The sequence below is a fragment of the Prionailurus viverrinus genome, chromosome E3 (genome assembly GCF_022837055.1).
Source record: "Prionailurus viverrinus isolate Anna chromosome E3, UM_Priviv_1.0, whole genome shotgun sequence".
In the NCBI taxonomy this organism is placed as follows: Eukaryota; Metazoa; Chordata; class Mammalia; order Carnivora; family Felidae; genus Prionailurus; species Prionailurus viverrinus.
In genome coordinates, this window is record NC_062576.1 from 10434929 (window position 1) to 10448119 (window position 13191).

At 51.7% G+C, this 13191-nt stretch overlaps 1 protein-coding gene and 1 non-coding gene across 4 annotated transcripts; both read left to right on the forward strand.

Annotated features, from left to right (window-relative positions):
- The first annotated feature begins 87 nt into the window (after positions 1–87).
- BUD23 (BUD23 rRNA methyltransferase and ribosome maturation factor) lies at positions 88–12485 on the forward strand. 3 transcript variants are annotated; one of them, XR_007147788.1, is made up of 13 exons: positions 88–214; positions 312–349; positions 1663–1758; positions 1851–1933; positions 2032–2128; positions 4978–5074; positions 6141–6191; positions 6862–6947; positions 7142–7187; positions 7355–7413; positions 11252–11361; positions 11998–12087; positions 12231–12279. XR_007147788.1 is itself a non-coding variant. In XM_047838728.1 (12 exons), exons 1-11 carry the CDS (start codon positions 167–169, stop codon positions 9440–9442), a joined length of 786 nt encoding a protein of 261 aa, XP_047694684.1. In that variant the 5' UTR covers positions 88–166; the 3' UTR covers positions 9443–9454; positions 11998–12087. The 3 variants fall into 3 exon arrangements, 2 of the variants coding, with proteins under 2 accessions (XP_047694684.1, XP_047694683.1); XM_047838728.1 differs by lacking the exons at positions 11252–11361; positions 12231–12279 and adding an exon at positions 9358–9454; XM_047838727.1 differs by lacking the exon at positions 11252–11361 and having other exon boundaries at positions 90–214; positions 12231–12485.
- LOC125154884 (small Cajal body-specific RNA 20) lies at positions 11406–11536 on the forward strand. The gene has a single exon (XR_007147975.1). It is a non-coding gene; the product is annotated as a small Cajal body-specific RNA 20 (non-coding RNA).
- Positions 12486–13191: the final 706 nt, after the last annotated feature.

Below are 13191 nucleotides of genomic sequence, written 5' to 3' on the forward strand. Positions count from 1 at the left end.
TGGGAAGCGCGCGTTGTTCGCAGCGCGTCGGCCCTCTAGCCAATCGAGTAAAAAGGGAGGCGGGGAGAAAGGTGGAGCATGCGTGTTTTTGGGCGGGAGCGGGGCCGAAGACATAAAAGCCGGGTTCCCGGAACACTAGCGTGAGTCTCGCGGCTGAGGCGTGGGGATGGCGTTCCGCGGGAAGAGACCGGAGCACGGCGGGCCCCCGGAGCTGGTGAGGCTTGCGGCTCGCGCGCGTCCTTCTCTCCTCCATTTAAGGCCTTCGCGTCTTGATTCCTTCTATACTACTCTTCTCTTTTTCTTTCCCGCAGTTTTATGACAAGAATGAAGCCCGGAAATACGTGCGCAAGTAAGGGGAGCCTAGATGTTGCGCGGCGTCGGGGTTCGGGGGCCGGCAAGTTACCCTGATAGCTGGCGCTATTTGGAAAGCACGCAAGAGTTTGGGGTGTTGGGGAAGGAAGGGACCCGGATTGATCCTATTTTTTACGGTGGGAAAGTCAACTTTTGAGTAAGTCTCGGAACCGTCTGGGCCTCGGTGAACTTAGCATTAAAATGGAGGTGAATCATGCGTACTTTCTCTAGGGGGTTCTCAAAGTTTCATGTGACAGCTTGTTTGAAGCATGCGGTAAAATCGGCAGGGCCGGTGGATACGTGTAGGGGGGTCAGTGCTGTTGAGGGGGAGGAAGTAGTATTCCCAGAATGCTGTGTGTCCCTGTTTGCATTATCATTAAGGTCTTATGACAAGTGGTGTAGAATCTGAATTTCAGGGGGGGAGTTAACTTGTGTTAACCATAGAGTCATTTAACAGGTGAAGGCTAGAACAGGGACTGCCAAGCCTGTTCTCTCTGATACCACTACTCTAGAGATAACTCTTCTCCACTTTTCCATTCAAATTAGAGTCCAAGACCAAGGCCAGCAGAAATCTCTGATCCGGTTGTCATTATGTAGCAACATAAGCTTTTTTCCCAGCTGCAGAATTCAGTGCGATTCTTCCTCTTGATCTTGGGAAAGGCAGAGAACACCAAAGATCCGTTTTGTTAAGAGGCAGTATTCTCTTGAAGTAATGTTTGGTCTGAGTGACTTACTGTGAAGAAAATGTTAGCATTTTACCTATTGAATGTTGATGATGTGTTGAAATGCTATTTGGAGCATATCGGGTTAAGATATATTACCAGGATTATTGGGTTGGGTAAACTATTACAATTAATTTTAGCATTTAATTTTAATCATGGCACTAAGAAAGTCCCACGTGGCTTGTGTTATATTTTTCTTGGGTAGCAACTGCTATGGATTTTTGTTGTACCTTGTTGAGCTTTATACAGGAGAGTAACTATGGTGGGCAGTTTTTCCAGAAAACGTGTTTTTAAGTAATAAACATATCAGAATCACATGGAGTTGAAAATAGGCAATAGTTAGTCATTAGCTAAGCGATTTATTCCCTTCACATCAGTTTTGCAGCTGGCAAAGTTGTAATTTGTGTCGCAAAATAACTTGTTGCTGTATTACATGGGCTTTGGGGGTCGCTCTTAAATAGGTGTAGTTGGGTATGGTGACTGGGACGGTACCTCAGGGTGATTGTGCCTTGTTCTCTTTCTCTTCTTTTGCTCTGAGCAATGTTTTAGCCCAGAACTCCTTTATCACTTGTGTTTTCTGCCTTCCCAGCTCACGGATGATTGATGTCCAGACCAAGATGGCTGGGCGCGCATTGGAGCTCCTTTGTCTGCCCGAGGGTCAGCCCTGTTACCTGTTGGATATTGGGTGAGATCCTGGGGCCTAGTTCAGCTTGTCCAGGTGGAGGAGTGTCTTTCCTGCTCACACTATTGAGTTCCTGTTTCTATTGTGTCTTCCAGATGTGGTTCTGGGCTGAGTGGAGATTATCTCTCGGATGAGGGGCACTATTGGGTGGGCATCGACATCAGCCCTGCCATGCTGGGTAAGTATGTGCTACTTAGCATTGGAGCAGACTACGCTTCATGAGTACGGAGCAGCTACGCGTCGTCTGTTTTCCTGACGTATTATCGTCCAATGTAGATGCGGCCTTGGACCGAGACACTGAGGGAGACTTGCTTCTGGGGGACATGGGCCAGGGCATTCCCTTCAAACCAGGCACCTTTGATGGTTGTATCAGGTAAGAGTCTTCAGTTCCTGCTTTTAGTCCTGCAGGTCAGTGCTTCCTAAACTGGTTGTGCAGAGTTACACAGGAGACTTAGGAATACACATCCCTGGTTAGAGCAGTGTCCCCAATTACGCATTTTTTGTATTTTGAAACTGTCTACTCCTTTGATCATCTTGCGCTGCCAGGTTCAGGTACCACTGGTATAGATTATAGATTCTCTGTGCTTTGTTGGAGGGTGGTGGAGAGGTGGCTTCTTACACCTCTAGGAGCCATCTTGTGGGCCCCAGCAGCCATCTTGTTTCCTTCTTTTTGACTAACTGTAATGGAGAGTGGTCCGGGATTTGCCAGTTTCTTCAGTGGCTTAGTCCTTTTTGGGTTGTCTGGGTTAAGTTTTGAGCCTTTACGTAGTACTTCGATAACAGATCTTAGAATGTTGAAGTGACTGTTAGAAACATGAAGTTGTTCTTTGTGTCCTGTGGTAAATTGTTGATTATTTGGTGTATTCTCTGTTCTCTTTGTTGATGGGGTGGAGAGTAGGGGACAGGGGAAGAAGTCAGCTTTAATCCTATGATTGTGGGTTGAGCATTAGGGATCTGGGTAAGCAGTAAAAATGTAGATTTGAAGATTTTCTTCTAGGGTAAGGGATTAGTTTACATCTGGGAACAAGAGTGGGGGAAATCATTTCAAGGAAAGCAATTGCTTTTTTTTTTTTTTTTTTTTTTTAATTTTTTTTCAACGTTTTTTATTTATTTTTGGGACAGAGAGAGACAGAGCATGAATGGGGGAGGGGCAGAGAGAGAGGGAGACACAGAATCGGAAACAGGCTCCAGGCTCTGAGCCATCAGCCCAGAGCCTGACGCGGGGCTCGAACTCACGGACCGCGAGATCGTGACCTGGCTGAAGTCGGACACTTAACCGACTGCGCCACCCAGGCGCCCCAGCAATTGCTTTTTAGTAACGGTTGAGTGAGATTGTTCTAAGCTGCAGCAAACCAAAGGCCGGTGATACGGTCTGTATGTTTTAGGAGTAAGTAGTCACTTTTTATTTGTTTTTGAGAGGAGAGAGAGTATGGCAAACTTACTACTTTTTTTTTTTTTTTTTTTTTTAGCATTTGTTATATGTAAGACATGGTACAAGGTGCTGCGAGGTTTGTGGAAATACAACACAGTCCTTTCTTTTAATTTTTTTTTAAATGTTTATTTTTGAGACAGAGAGACAGAGTGCAAGTGGGGGAGGGGCAGAAAGAGAGGGAGACACAGAATCCGAAACAGGCTCCAGGCTCTGAGCTGTCAGCACAGAGCCCGATGCGGGGCTCGAACCCACGAACCGTGAGATCATGACCTGAGCCGAAGTCGGATGCTCAACCAACTGAGCCACCCAGGCGCCCCCCTTTCTTTTAATTTTTAACTCTTTGTGGTGTGTCAGGTGCTGTAAGACATGGGCCATACAGCTAAACATGAGGTTGAGTGTCGGGTGTGACCAGAGTTGTGGGACCCACCAGAGCGGTGAAGGAAAGCTAGAGAGCACGGGGAAGCCTTGAGGAGGAGGAGGGGCTGGGGTTGTGCCTTGAAGGCTCAGAGGAACTTGGATAGTCCTGGGACTGGGGATGGGGCTCTGAGGGAAGGAACAGTGTGAACAAAGGCACAGAAGTGCCCAGGGAAAGGAACCTGATAGATTGTGGGAAAGACCAGAGGTGTTTTTTTAAGTTTGTTTATTGAGAGAGAGAGCATGCATGCAGGTGCATGCAAGGAAAGGAGGGACAGAGAGAGGGAGAGAGAGAATCCCACATAGGCTCCTCCAAGCTGTCAGCACAGAGCCCGACTCAGGGGCCGATCTCAAGAGTTGGACACTTAACCTACTGAGCCACCCAGGCACCTCAAGAATGAGAGCTTTTTAAATTCCATGCTGAGAAGTTTGAGCTTTATTCAGTAATTGATGGGAAGCTAGGGAGTAACCAGATCAGAGCTGTATTTTGGGAAGATTATTGAGAGGAGAGGAGAGGGGCATCTGGGTGGCTTGGTTGGTTGAGGGGCCGACTCTTGATTTCGGCTTAGGTTGTGATACCATGGTTGTGGGGCTAACCCCCGTGTCGGGCTCTATGCTGAGCATTGAGCCTACTTAAGATTCATTCTCTCTCTCTCTCTCTCTCTGTCGCTCTCTCTGCCCCTATTCCCCTGCTAGCTTGCATGTGCTCCCCCACTCCTTCAAATTAAAAAAAAAAAAGGAAAAGAAAGGAGAGATTAGTTAGGTTTTTGAAGCAAGCTGGAGGTGGTGATGAGTGCTGACCAGGAGAGTGGTAGAGGAAGGTAAAACCTGGGAGAGGCAGTTGGACAGACAAGTGGGGTTTGGGCTTCCATTCATGTGTGTACACAGCAGTGAAGGGGGAAACACCTGAGTGGAGTACATAATAGTTGCTTGAGGGTTTTAAATCTGGGGATGGTGAAGACACAGGTACAGCTGAAGGAACCGAATGAAGAGGAGAATAAGTGAATGAGTGCCTTTGTGTACATACTATAAAGGGGTTTTCCCTTGATTAGAGGAAGGGAATGAAGGGGTAGGTGGCAGAGAGCCTTGACACACTGAGTAATTTTAAATTTGAGATGCATGGGGAAACAAGGTTGAGAAAATACTGGTTTAGATTGGCTACAAGGAAGCTGATGCCAACCTTCTCTCTACTCTTCTCCATCCGGTATTCTAGAATGGTGACCTGGAGTGGATCTGCACAGGCCCAGAAAGAGTGTTATAGGCAGGAGGGTTTCACCTGGGGCTCAAGGATTGTGTGTGGTGTTAGAGTCTTGAAGAGGCTGGAGAGAGCAGTGCATGTTGGTACTTGTCCTGACTGGGGTCCTTTCCTTTCTCAGCATTTCTGCTGTCCAGTGGCTCTGTAATGCAAATAAGAAGTCTGACATCCCTGCCAAGCGCCTATACTGCTTTTTTTCTTCTCTTTACTCTGTGCTGGTGAGTATGAGATCGTCTCCCAGTCTGGGCTGGCCGCTTCTCCCTTCTACAGGCAGTAATGGAGTAGGAAGTTTCCCAGGGGAAAGCCATTCAAATGGAACTGCATGGGGTGGCAGGACCTTATCATGATTCTCCTGTCTTGGCCTAAAGAGAGAGCTTGGTGGTCTGACACTCCCTAATGAAATGGCAGAAGATGGTGGTGTCTGAGGCTGATCACAGTTCCTGTGTCTGGCTGCACTAAATTTTAATCGGAAGTTGGTGTCGGGGCACGGACTCCACGGAGTGAGGACAGAGACCTCATGTCCAGGGCATGCAGAGTGCTTACATCCTGTGACTCCCACCCTCCCTCTCCCCTACTGCTGATGCTCAGATGGGGTGCAGGAGGGTTATTTATCACAGACAGAGCCTTCAATAGCTTTTTATTTTTGTAACTGATGGTGTTGATTTCAGTTGTTTAATAGGATCAATTGATAGTTTGAGATTTTAAGTCCTAAAAATGAGTTCTTTTCCTTTTTGGAACAGGCCAGGTATATCTGGGTTCTTCTTAATCACCTCTCTTCATCCCTGGTTTTCCTAGAATGGGTTGTTTCTTGTGGATGGTTGGCTGTCCTTGTGTGTTACGTGGTTTCTGTTGCACACACACACACTGGGGTTAATCTGAGGTTCTAACGGCCTTTGTGTTTGCCTTTCTGTGGAAGTGGTTTTCCCTTCTATGTTCAGCCAGCTCCCCGTTACAGTCAGGATTCTGCCCAAGTGTTCCTCAGAGAGAGGCCTTCCTTGAGCCAAAAGTAAACCCAATAGTCTCCTGTCACTTACCATTCCTTTGTCCTGATTTGGTTTTCTTCTTGGCACTAAGTCACCACCATGTATTAGCTGCCTTTCTCACTGCAACGGGCCTTCAAGAGTTCAGGCGCTCTCTCTTTTGTTCACGGCTACATCCCCAGCCCTGAGAACAGGGTCACGTGCACAGTGGGATTTCAGATATTTAGTGAACGAGGAAGAGAGAAGTGTTGGGCCCTGAGCCCATGGTATGTTTGTAGGAGAGTGATGTTTCTGTTGCTTATAGGTCCGTGGAGCCCGGGCTGTCCTGCAGCTGTATCCTGAGAACTCTGAGCAGGTGAGCGCCTTGGCTACTGGAGGTGCAGGGGAGGGGGAGAGACCCAGAACAGGTAAGCTGTCCTGTGCCTCCCTCACCTGCCCTCTTGCTGTTGGGAGGTGACGGAACAAGGAAATTGTTGCTGACTGGTGGGAAAAGTAGGGAGTGAGTACCTGAGGGAGAGGTTTCTGCGGGGTAGGATAGGACCTGTGTGTTCTCTCGGCTGATCTGTGGTATTACAATTATGAGGATGTGTCTGATTTCTGTAACCAAATGAATGGCAGTGGGGGGAGGATTTGATAGGATGGCAACAGCTGTCTTCTGTGGTGGGTCACGCCATGGGGATGAGGAGATATAGGTGCAGACCCTGATAGACCAGTGGTGAGCTGTCCCCGGCCCCTAACTTGAAGGAGTTGGTTTCCTGAATGGTGGCCTTTCATTCCTGAGATGGGAGCAGGGAGACGGGTCCCTGGGCTAGAAAAGTGAGAACCAGGGGAGTTGCCGTTCCAGCCTGCACTTTCCTGTGTATACGCCTTTTGGGGACTCAGAATTGGGAACAGTTTGATGAAGACCTTCAGCTCTCCTGGGTAGGGTCCACCCTGGCGGGCAGACTGGCTTCTCGAAAGGAGTGGAGCGGAAGCTGTCTGCTCCCCCAGTCTCCCTGCCTGACTCGCTGCCGTTTTCTTCTCAGTTGGAGCTGATCACGATCCAGGCCACCAAGGCTGGGTTCACTGGTGGCGTGGTGGTGGATTTCCCCAACAGCGCCAAGGCAAAGAAGTGAGTGCTGGGGGCTAGTGTATTGTCCGCGTTGAGCGGAGAGGGTGTTGGGGTGATGAGTGGGCCAGAGGAGTGCTCGGCTGGGTCACCGGGGCTTACACATTCTGCACCTGTTCCTGGGAAGGAGTGTGGAGACTTGTACCTGTGCGTGGCTTTATGAGCCCAGCCCTCACTCTGTACTTTTCTGGTTTCAGGTTCTACCTCTGTTTGTTTTCTGGGCCTTCGACCTTTCTGCCAAAGGTGAGGGATCCAGAGTTTGCAGGCTCGTGTCCTTTAGATTCCCTTCTTGTGGGGCTGGGCCTGGTACCTGTTGGAAGGACTCAGGCCTGGATGGCCTGACCTTCTGGGGTGGGGCAGGTGGGTTGAGAGATCTCCGGGTTGATCTAAGAGCACGCTGGTCCCCGCAGGCCCTGACCGAAACTACTGATGAAGAGGAGGCCACGGAGTCTGCGTTCACGAGTGAGAGGTAAGCAGTTGTCACCCCTGCCTGGAGTGCGGGGGCTTGCTTCTGCCGGGGTCGTCCTACGTGGCTCTCTGCTTGCACCAGGTCTCTGAGGTTCAAGTGTGGCAGTGACACCAGGGTGGTAACAGTGGGGAACCCTGTGGGCCTGTGCCCGCTCCTGCCTCAGGCTGGGCAGCAGGGGCCCTTCTGGATGTCTGTGGACAGCCACGCAACCATCTTTCATTCCTCTCTCTGCCTTCCCTATTGCCAGGACTGCCGGGTTGTCTCCTCCCTCCCCGAGGCTGCCTCTGCCACCTGCACCCTGGCCTCTGTCCCCTCTTGGCTCTCCCTCCCCGCTCCCGTGTCCTCATGTTTACTCTCCTGGGTCATTCCCTCAGTTTGCAGAGACCCTGTTTCTTCTGTCTTCTCCCTAAGGGCCCTAACTCCCCCCGCTGCGCCCCCTCGTGCATGGGCTTCCCTCTGGGTCACATCTCACGTGTGCCGCTTGCTCCACCACACCATTCTCTTACTCCTCTCTGCTCCCACCTCCGTCTCCTCATGGATTGCTTTTCTCGAGGCCACGCCAGCCTCTGTCTTGCCAAATCTGTGGCTGCTTCTCAGTCCGCTTTCTCTCTTGTCCTCCTCTTAACCTGCCTGTTCCTCGGGCACTGACGACAGCCAGCCACTCCCTCGATGCTTTTCCCAGTTCGGCCTCCTGCCTGCCATCCTGGTTTTGTCCTCAGCTTGCTGGCTGTTCTTTCTCCAAGCACTCTGGGGCCCAGCCCGGACCCTTTCTCTCTCTGCTGCCTTAATCACCAACTCCAGGTTTGTTGCTTTGGGTTTATGCCTATGGTCTCAACCTCACCTCCATTTTCCTAACTGCCTCCTAAGTATCCATACCTAGGCTTCCCACAAGTATTGGGAACAAAACCCAGCTCTTGTTTTTCACACCAAGACTGCCTTCCTCTGTCCTTCCCCACACAGTCATTCTTGTCTTTCTTACCTCACATCTGACCAGTCCTCTGTGTCTGTCCGGGTGACAGCCGGTCCCCTCCCCTGGTCTGAACCCCCACCGTCCTTGCCTGGAGTGTGGAAGTTGCGGCACTGGCCTCCTTCCACTTTGCCTCTTTGAATCGATTTTCTGCACAGCAGCAAGGTGAATTCTTTCTTTTTCCTTTAATTTTTGAGAAAGGGAAATCACACGTTGCCATTTATCTGTTCCAGTATCCTTGGTGAGTTCTCCTTACCCTTTATTTTCCTTACCACCTTTCACTGTTCTGAATCCTGTGTGTGTGTTTGCTTGCTGGCTCCCCAGCCAGAAGGGGGACTTGGGCTCTGCTGGTGTGTCCCTGATCCCAGAGTAGGGTCTTATTGTTAGTGAAAGGTTTCTGGTGTTTGCTGACTGGATAATTGATGGTAAGGCAGTGAAGGAGGTTATTTCTTAGTTCTGGTTGATGTGAGTGAGAAGCCTGAAGACTTTTTTTTTTTTTTTTTTTCTTTTCAACGTTTATTTATTTTTGGGACAGAGAGAGACAGAGCATGAATGGGGGAGGGGCAGAGAGAGAGGGAGACACAGAATCGGAAACAGGCTCCAGGCTCTGAGCCATCAGCCCAGAGCCTGACGTGGGGCTCGAACTCATGGACCGCGAGATCGTGACCTGGCTGAAGTCGGACGCTTAACCGACTGCGCCACCCAGGCACCCCAAAGACTTTTAAGACGTTTAAGGGGAAAAATGCGCAGAAAATAGGTCAGGAAGGCCACAGGTGGTGAAGATCACAAGTGTGTTCCTGTGTCCACTACAGAGTGGAGCCCCCTGACCTCCCCACGGTCATCTCTGTTAGCTTCCTCAGCCCGTGTTCCCCGTGGGGATTTGCGGGCCGGTGGGGGGGGGGGCTCTCCTAGATGTTTTCTGCTCTAAGGCGCCCACCACTTGCTCCCAGTGAGTGGCGCCCTCTCCCACCTCACAGAGGATGTGCACGTGGTTCATCCCCCTCCACCCACCATAGAATCCCTCTTGTCCTCATACTGGGGTCTACAGACGACATGTGCTAACTGTAAACTTAGGTAAGCATCCGTTTCTCGGCTGTTCAGCGAGGGGATAATGCCAGCACCCGGGCAGCGTGTGGAGGAGCAGAGCGCGTGTGTGTGGGCAGACCCGGCACAGTGCCCGGCACGGGCCTGTCTCCCTGGCTCTGTGGGCACTCGCTCTGTGGGTCCTCGGCTCGGGGGGTGGGGGGGCAGGGGGCTGTTGTCCTTTGGGAGGATGATCTGGCCTTCTCGTGTTCTTGTCATTTTGTCTAATCATTCTTTTTTTTTTTTTTTTTTTTTTAATTAACGTTTTATTTATTTTTGAGACAGGGAGAGACAGAGCATGAACAGGGGAGGGTCAGAGAGAGGGAGACACAGAATCTGAAACAGGCTCCGGGCTCTGAGCTGTCAGCACAGAGCCTGACGCGGGGCTCGAACTCACAGACCGCGAGATCATGACCTGAGCCGAAGTCGGCCGCTTAACCGACTGAGCCACCCAGGCGCCCCTTTGTCTAATCATTCTTGTCAGTCTCTGACTCTCTCTGTGACTCGGTCCACCTGTGGCATTTGCCACTACTGCCCAACTTCCTTCTTGGCACCTTTGGTCTGGGGCCCTCGCTCACTGCCCCCACCTGCTGCTCTTATCTGCCCCCATGACTCTTTCCCATCATTATTTCTATGGCTCCCAGCTTGCCACCCAGCTTGTCCTTCCTTACAGACCCTTGATCATTAGTCCTGTACTTCCAGCCCCCTGTTGGCAGCTGCCTCCTGCTTTGCACTTGGTGCCTCAGACTCCTGCCCCCTGGTTGTGGGCATTCTTAATGTTTCTTTCATGCACCACTGCCTGTATGTGCTGAAGTGTCTAGATCACATTGTCTCACTTCTTTGTTGTGAAACCTCATTGGCCGCCCACTGCTTACTGAAGGGAGAGCACACTCCTTGCCTGTATTCACACCTCCGTGACCTGGCCCAGCCAAGTGAGATTGAGATTTTTTTCTTTTTAAAATTTTTTCATGTGTTTTTACTCAGTTTTGAGAGAAAGCATGAACAGTGGAGGGGCACAGAGAGAGGGGGACAAAGGATCCAAAGCAGGCTCTGCACTGACAGCAGCCAGCCTAATGTGGGGCTCAAACTCACAAACTGCAAGATGATGACCTGAGCTGAAGTCAGACACTGAAGCGACTGAGCCACCCAGGCGCCCTTAACTTTCTATTTTAGAGGAAGGAGAGAGCGTGTGAGCAGGGGAGAGGGGCAGAGGGGAGAGAGAGATTCTTAAGCAGGATTCATGCTGAGTTCAGAGCCTGACACGGAGCTTGATCCCACGAACCACGAGATCATGACTTGAACCAAAATCAAGTCAGATGCTCAACCGACCGAGCCCCTGAGTTTTTTTCGTTTTTAATGATTCTGACTTTTATTCTTAGGTCAGAACAGATGAGAAGTAGCTGCAAACATGGTCTGTGCTGGAATCCGGCCTGCACTGGCCCTCATGCAAGGAGGGAACTTGTGCTTTGGACCCTCAGGATCTCACTTGGACCCTTCCCCTTCTCTCGCCTGGCACACGGGACTCTTGTTCCCTAACTCTCCCTCGGTCCTTTCAGTGCCGCACCCTTGCGTGGTTCTTCTGGTCTCGCTGCCACCCCACCTTCGGCCTGCAGAAATGCCCGCTTATCTCAGCAGCCTTCGTGTTTTTCGCAGACTCTGCTTTTCCTTTCCGTGTCATTCCCTCAGTAGCTGCTGGGTCTCTGCACTCGCTTTGCCTGGTGTGGCTGGTCCCTGCCCTGGCCCAGTCGTGGGCTCTTCAAGGGCCAGCCTGGTTCGTATCTGCCGTAGGACATCCATGGGTCCGGCGCTCAGGTGCTCAGGAAATGGTTGTTACTCAAATGGCGAGCGGCCCTCCGTGGCAGGAATTATGCTGGAAATCGTTTGAGCCCAGCTGCCAGGTGGGGATGTGGTTTAGGGACAAAAGGCTTCTCCCTGTTCCCAGGGCCTCTCTCCCATGGGGCTGTGAGGGGTCCCTTTTCTCCTCAGCCAGGGCTGGAGGCCAACATCAGTGCTTGAGGATCCTTGTCGCGGCTGCCGTGAGCTGACAGCCTTGTTTTCCTGCCTCAGACATCTGTCGTTGCTGGGAACCCCCACTTGGTCTATGCCAGGCACGCCGACCCCGCAGCCGGACTAGGGTCCGAAGTCGGCAGCACTGGGCATCGGGCCTCTGGCTGTCGTTGGCAGTGCCAGACTCTCAAGGGCTGACCCTGGCCCGTGTTGCCCTAAAAGTAGCTCGGCCCCCTGCCTGCCCGGCAGGCAGCACCTAACAAGGGAACACACCTAAACAGGTGGTTACTGCCCCAAAGATGCCCGTTAGGGAGCGGGGCCTCTCACCTCCCGCTCTTCTACCAGACAACTGCTTTGGCCCCAGGGGATATCACTGGGGGAGGAGAGGTGTCCAGAAGCAGGGACTTCCGTGGCAGGGGCATCGGAGGCCGCCTGCCTCGGGGAGGACCACTATTTTTCCCTGCGTGGACTAGCTTGAGTGCCACGTGGGTTCCACCCGTGCCCTCAGAGCTGTGTTTCCCGCATAGGATCCAGCGCAGGATGGCGAGGCGCGGGGTGGTGAGGAAGAGCCGTGAGTGGGTGCTGGAGAAGAAGGAGCGCCGCAGGCGGCAGGGCAAGTGAGTACCTGGGCTGGGGACAGGCTGGGGATGGGGGAGGGGGCGGTCTGTGGCCACCAAGGGATCGCCTGCACTTGAAAGCGTCCCTGAGGTAGGTCCTTTGTTCTTTTTTCTGAGACCGCCCCCTTGTCTCCTTGCCACAGGGAGGTCAGACCCGACACCCAATACACCGGCCGCAAGCGCAAGCCCCGCTTCTAAGCCGTTCGCTCCACGTAACCGGGCAGCTCGGGTCTGCGCAGTTGCAAGCGGGCAGTTTTCTCTGTCGAAGTGCCTACTTGCATCCGCTGACAAAACATTGTTTTAGAAATGTTTTCAAGTTCTAACTGTTTTTCTTTACTAACAAAAGTTCTAAAAGCATCTTATTTTGTTCTGAAAGCAATAAACCACTTTCTGTGGAACTGTGGCTCTGGCATTTTCTAGCTCTGGGATCCTGAACAAATCTTGAGTTTCTCCGAGTACTTGATTCCCCTGATCCAAAAGAGGCTCGAAGAACTTGAGTGTATGAAAAGCACCCTATTTTAACCTACAAGGAACACAGGTAGATTGAATTTGGGTCTGTTTATTCCAGCACTAGGCAAATTTGGGAAAAATGGGTGGGGTCAAAGTATCCGTGGGACCCACTGTTCTGAGGCCACCGCCCAGCCTCTGGTTGTCCCCCAGTCTGAAGGCGGCATCCAGCCAGGGCCTGGGCTGACCTTTGGCCCTGAGCTACACCAACTGCTGATTGGCCCGCACTCGGTTGCCTTTGGGTGTGTCTCCTGTCCGATTATTAGTGGTCAGGAGAGCAGGCAAGCCTGCCCTGGGGTGCGGGGGAGGGGGGGACTGTAGCAGCAGGCTAAGCAGGTGGGGATCCAGGTCTCATTTGTGGCTACTGGGAAAGCGGAAGGAGGGGTAGATCTGAGCCCTCAGCACAAAAGGGGCGGGGCATCAGGCTTTAAGCAGGAGTAGAAACGTTCAGGCTGGGGTGGAGGGGCCAGAGGATCTGGAGGTTGAAGGCCGAGGTGGGAGGCGGGATCCTCTGCCTCTGAACCCCTTCTTCCGGTTAGTGCTGGGCACATTTACCCCCAAGTTCTAAGGCTGTGACCTCATGACAGTAAGAAACCT

What these genes read in the sequence shown, in the direction of transcription:
- BUD23 (XM_047838727.1), top strand. Translation starts at nt 167, where the DNA reads ATGGCGTTCCGCGGGAAGAGACCGGAGCACGGCGGGCCCCCGGAGCTG. An exon ending in TGTTACCTGTTGGATATTGG is followed by an intron (nt 1,759 to 1,850) that starts GTGAGATCCTGG and finishes TGTGTCTTCCAG; the next exon opens with ATGTGGTTCTGGGCTGAGTG. An exon ending in ACCTTTGATGGTTGTATCAG is followed by an intron (nt 2,129 to 4,977) that starts GTAAGAGTCTTC and finishes TTCCTTTCTCAG; the next exon opens with CATTTCTGCTGTCCAGTGGC.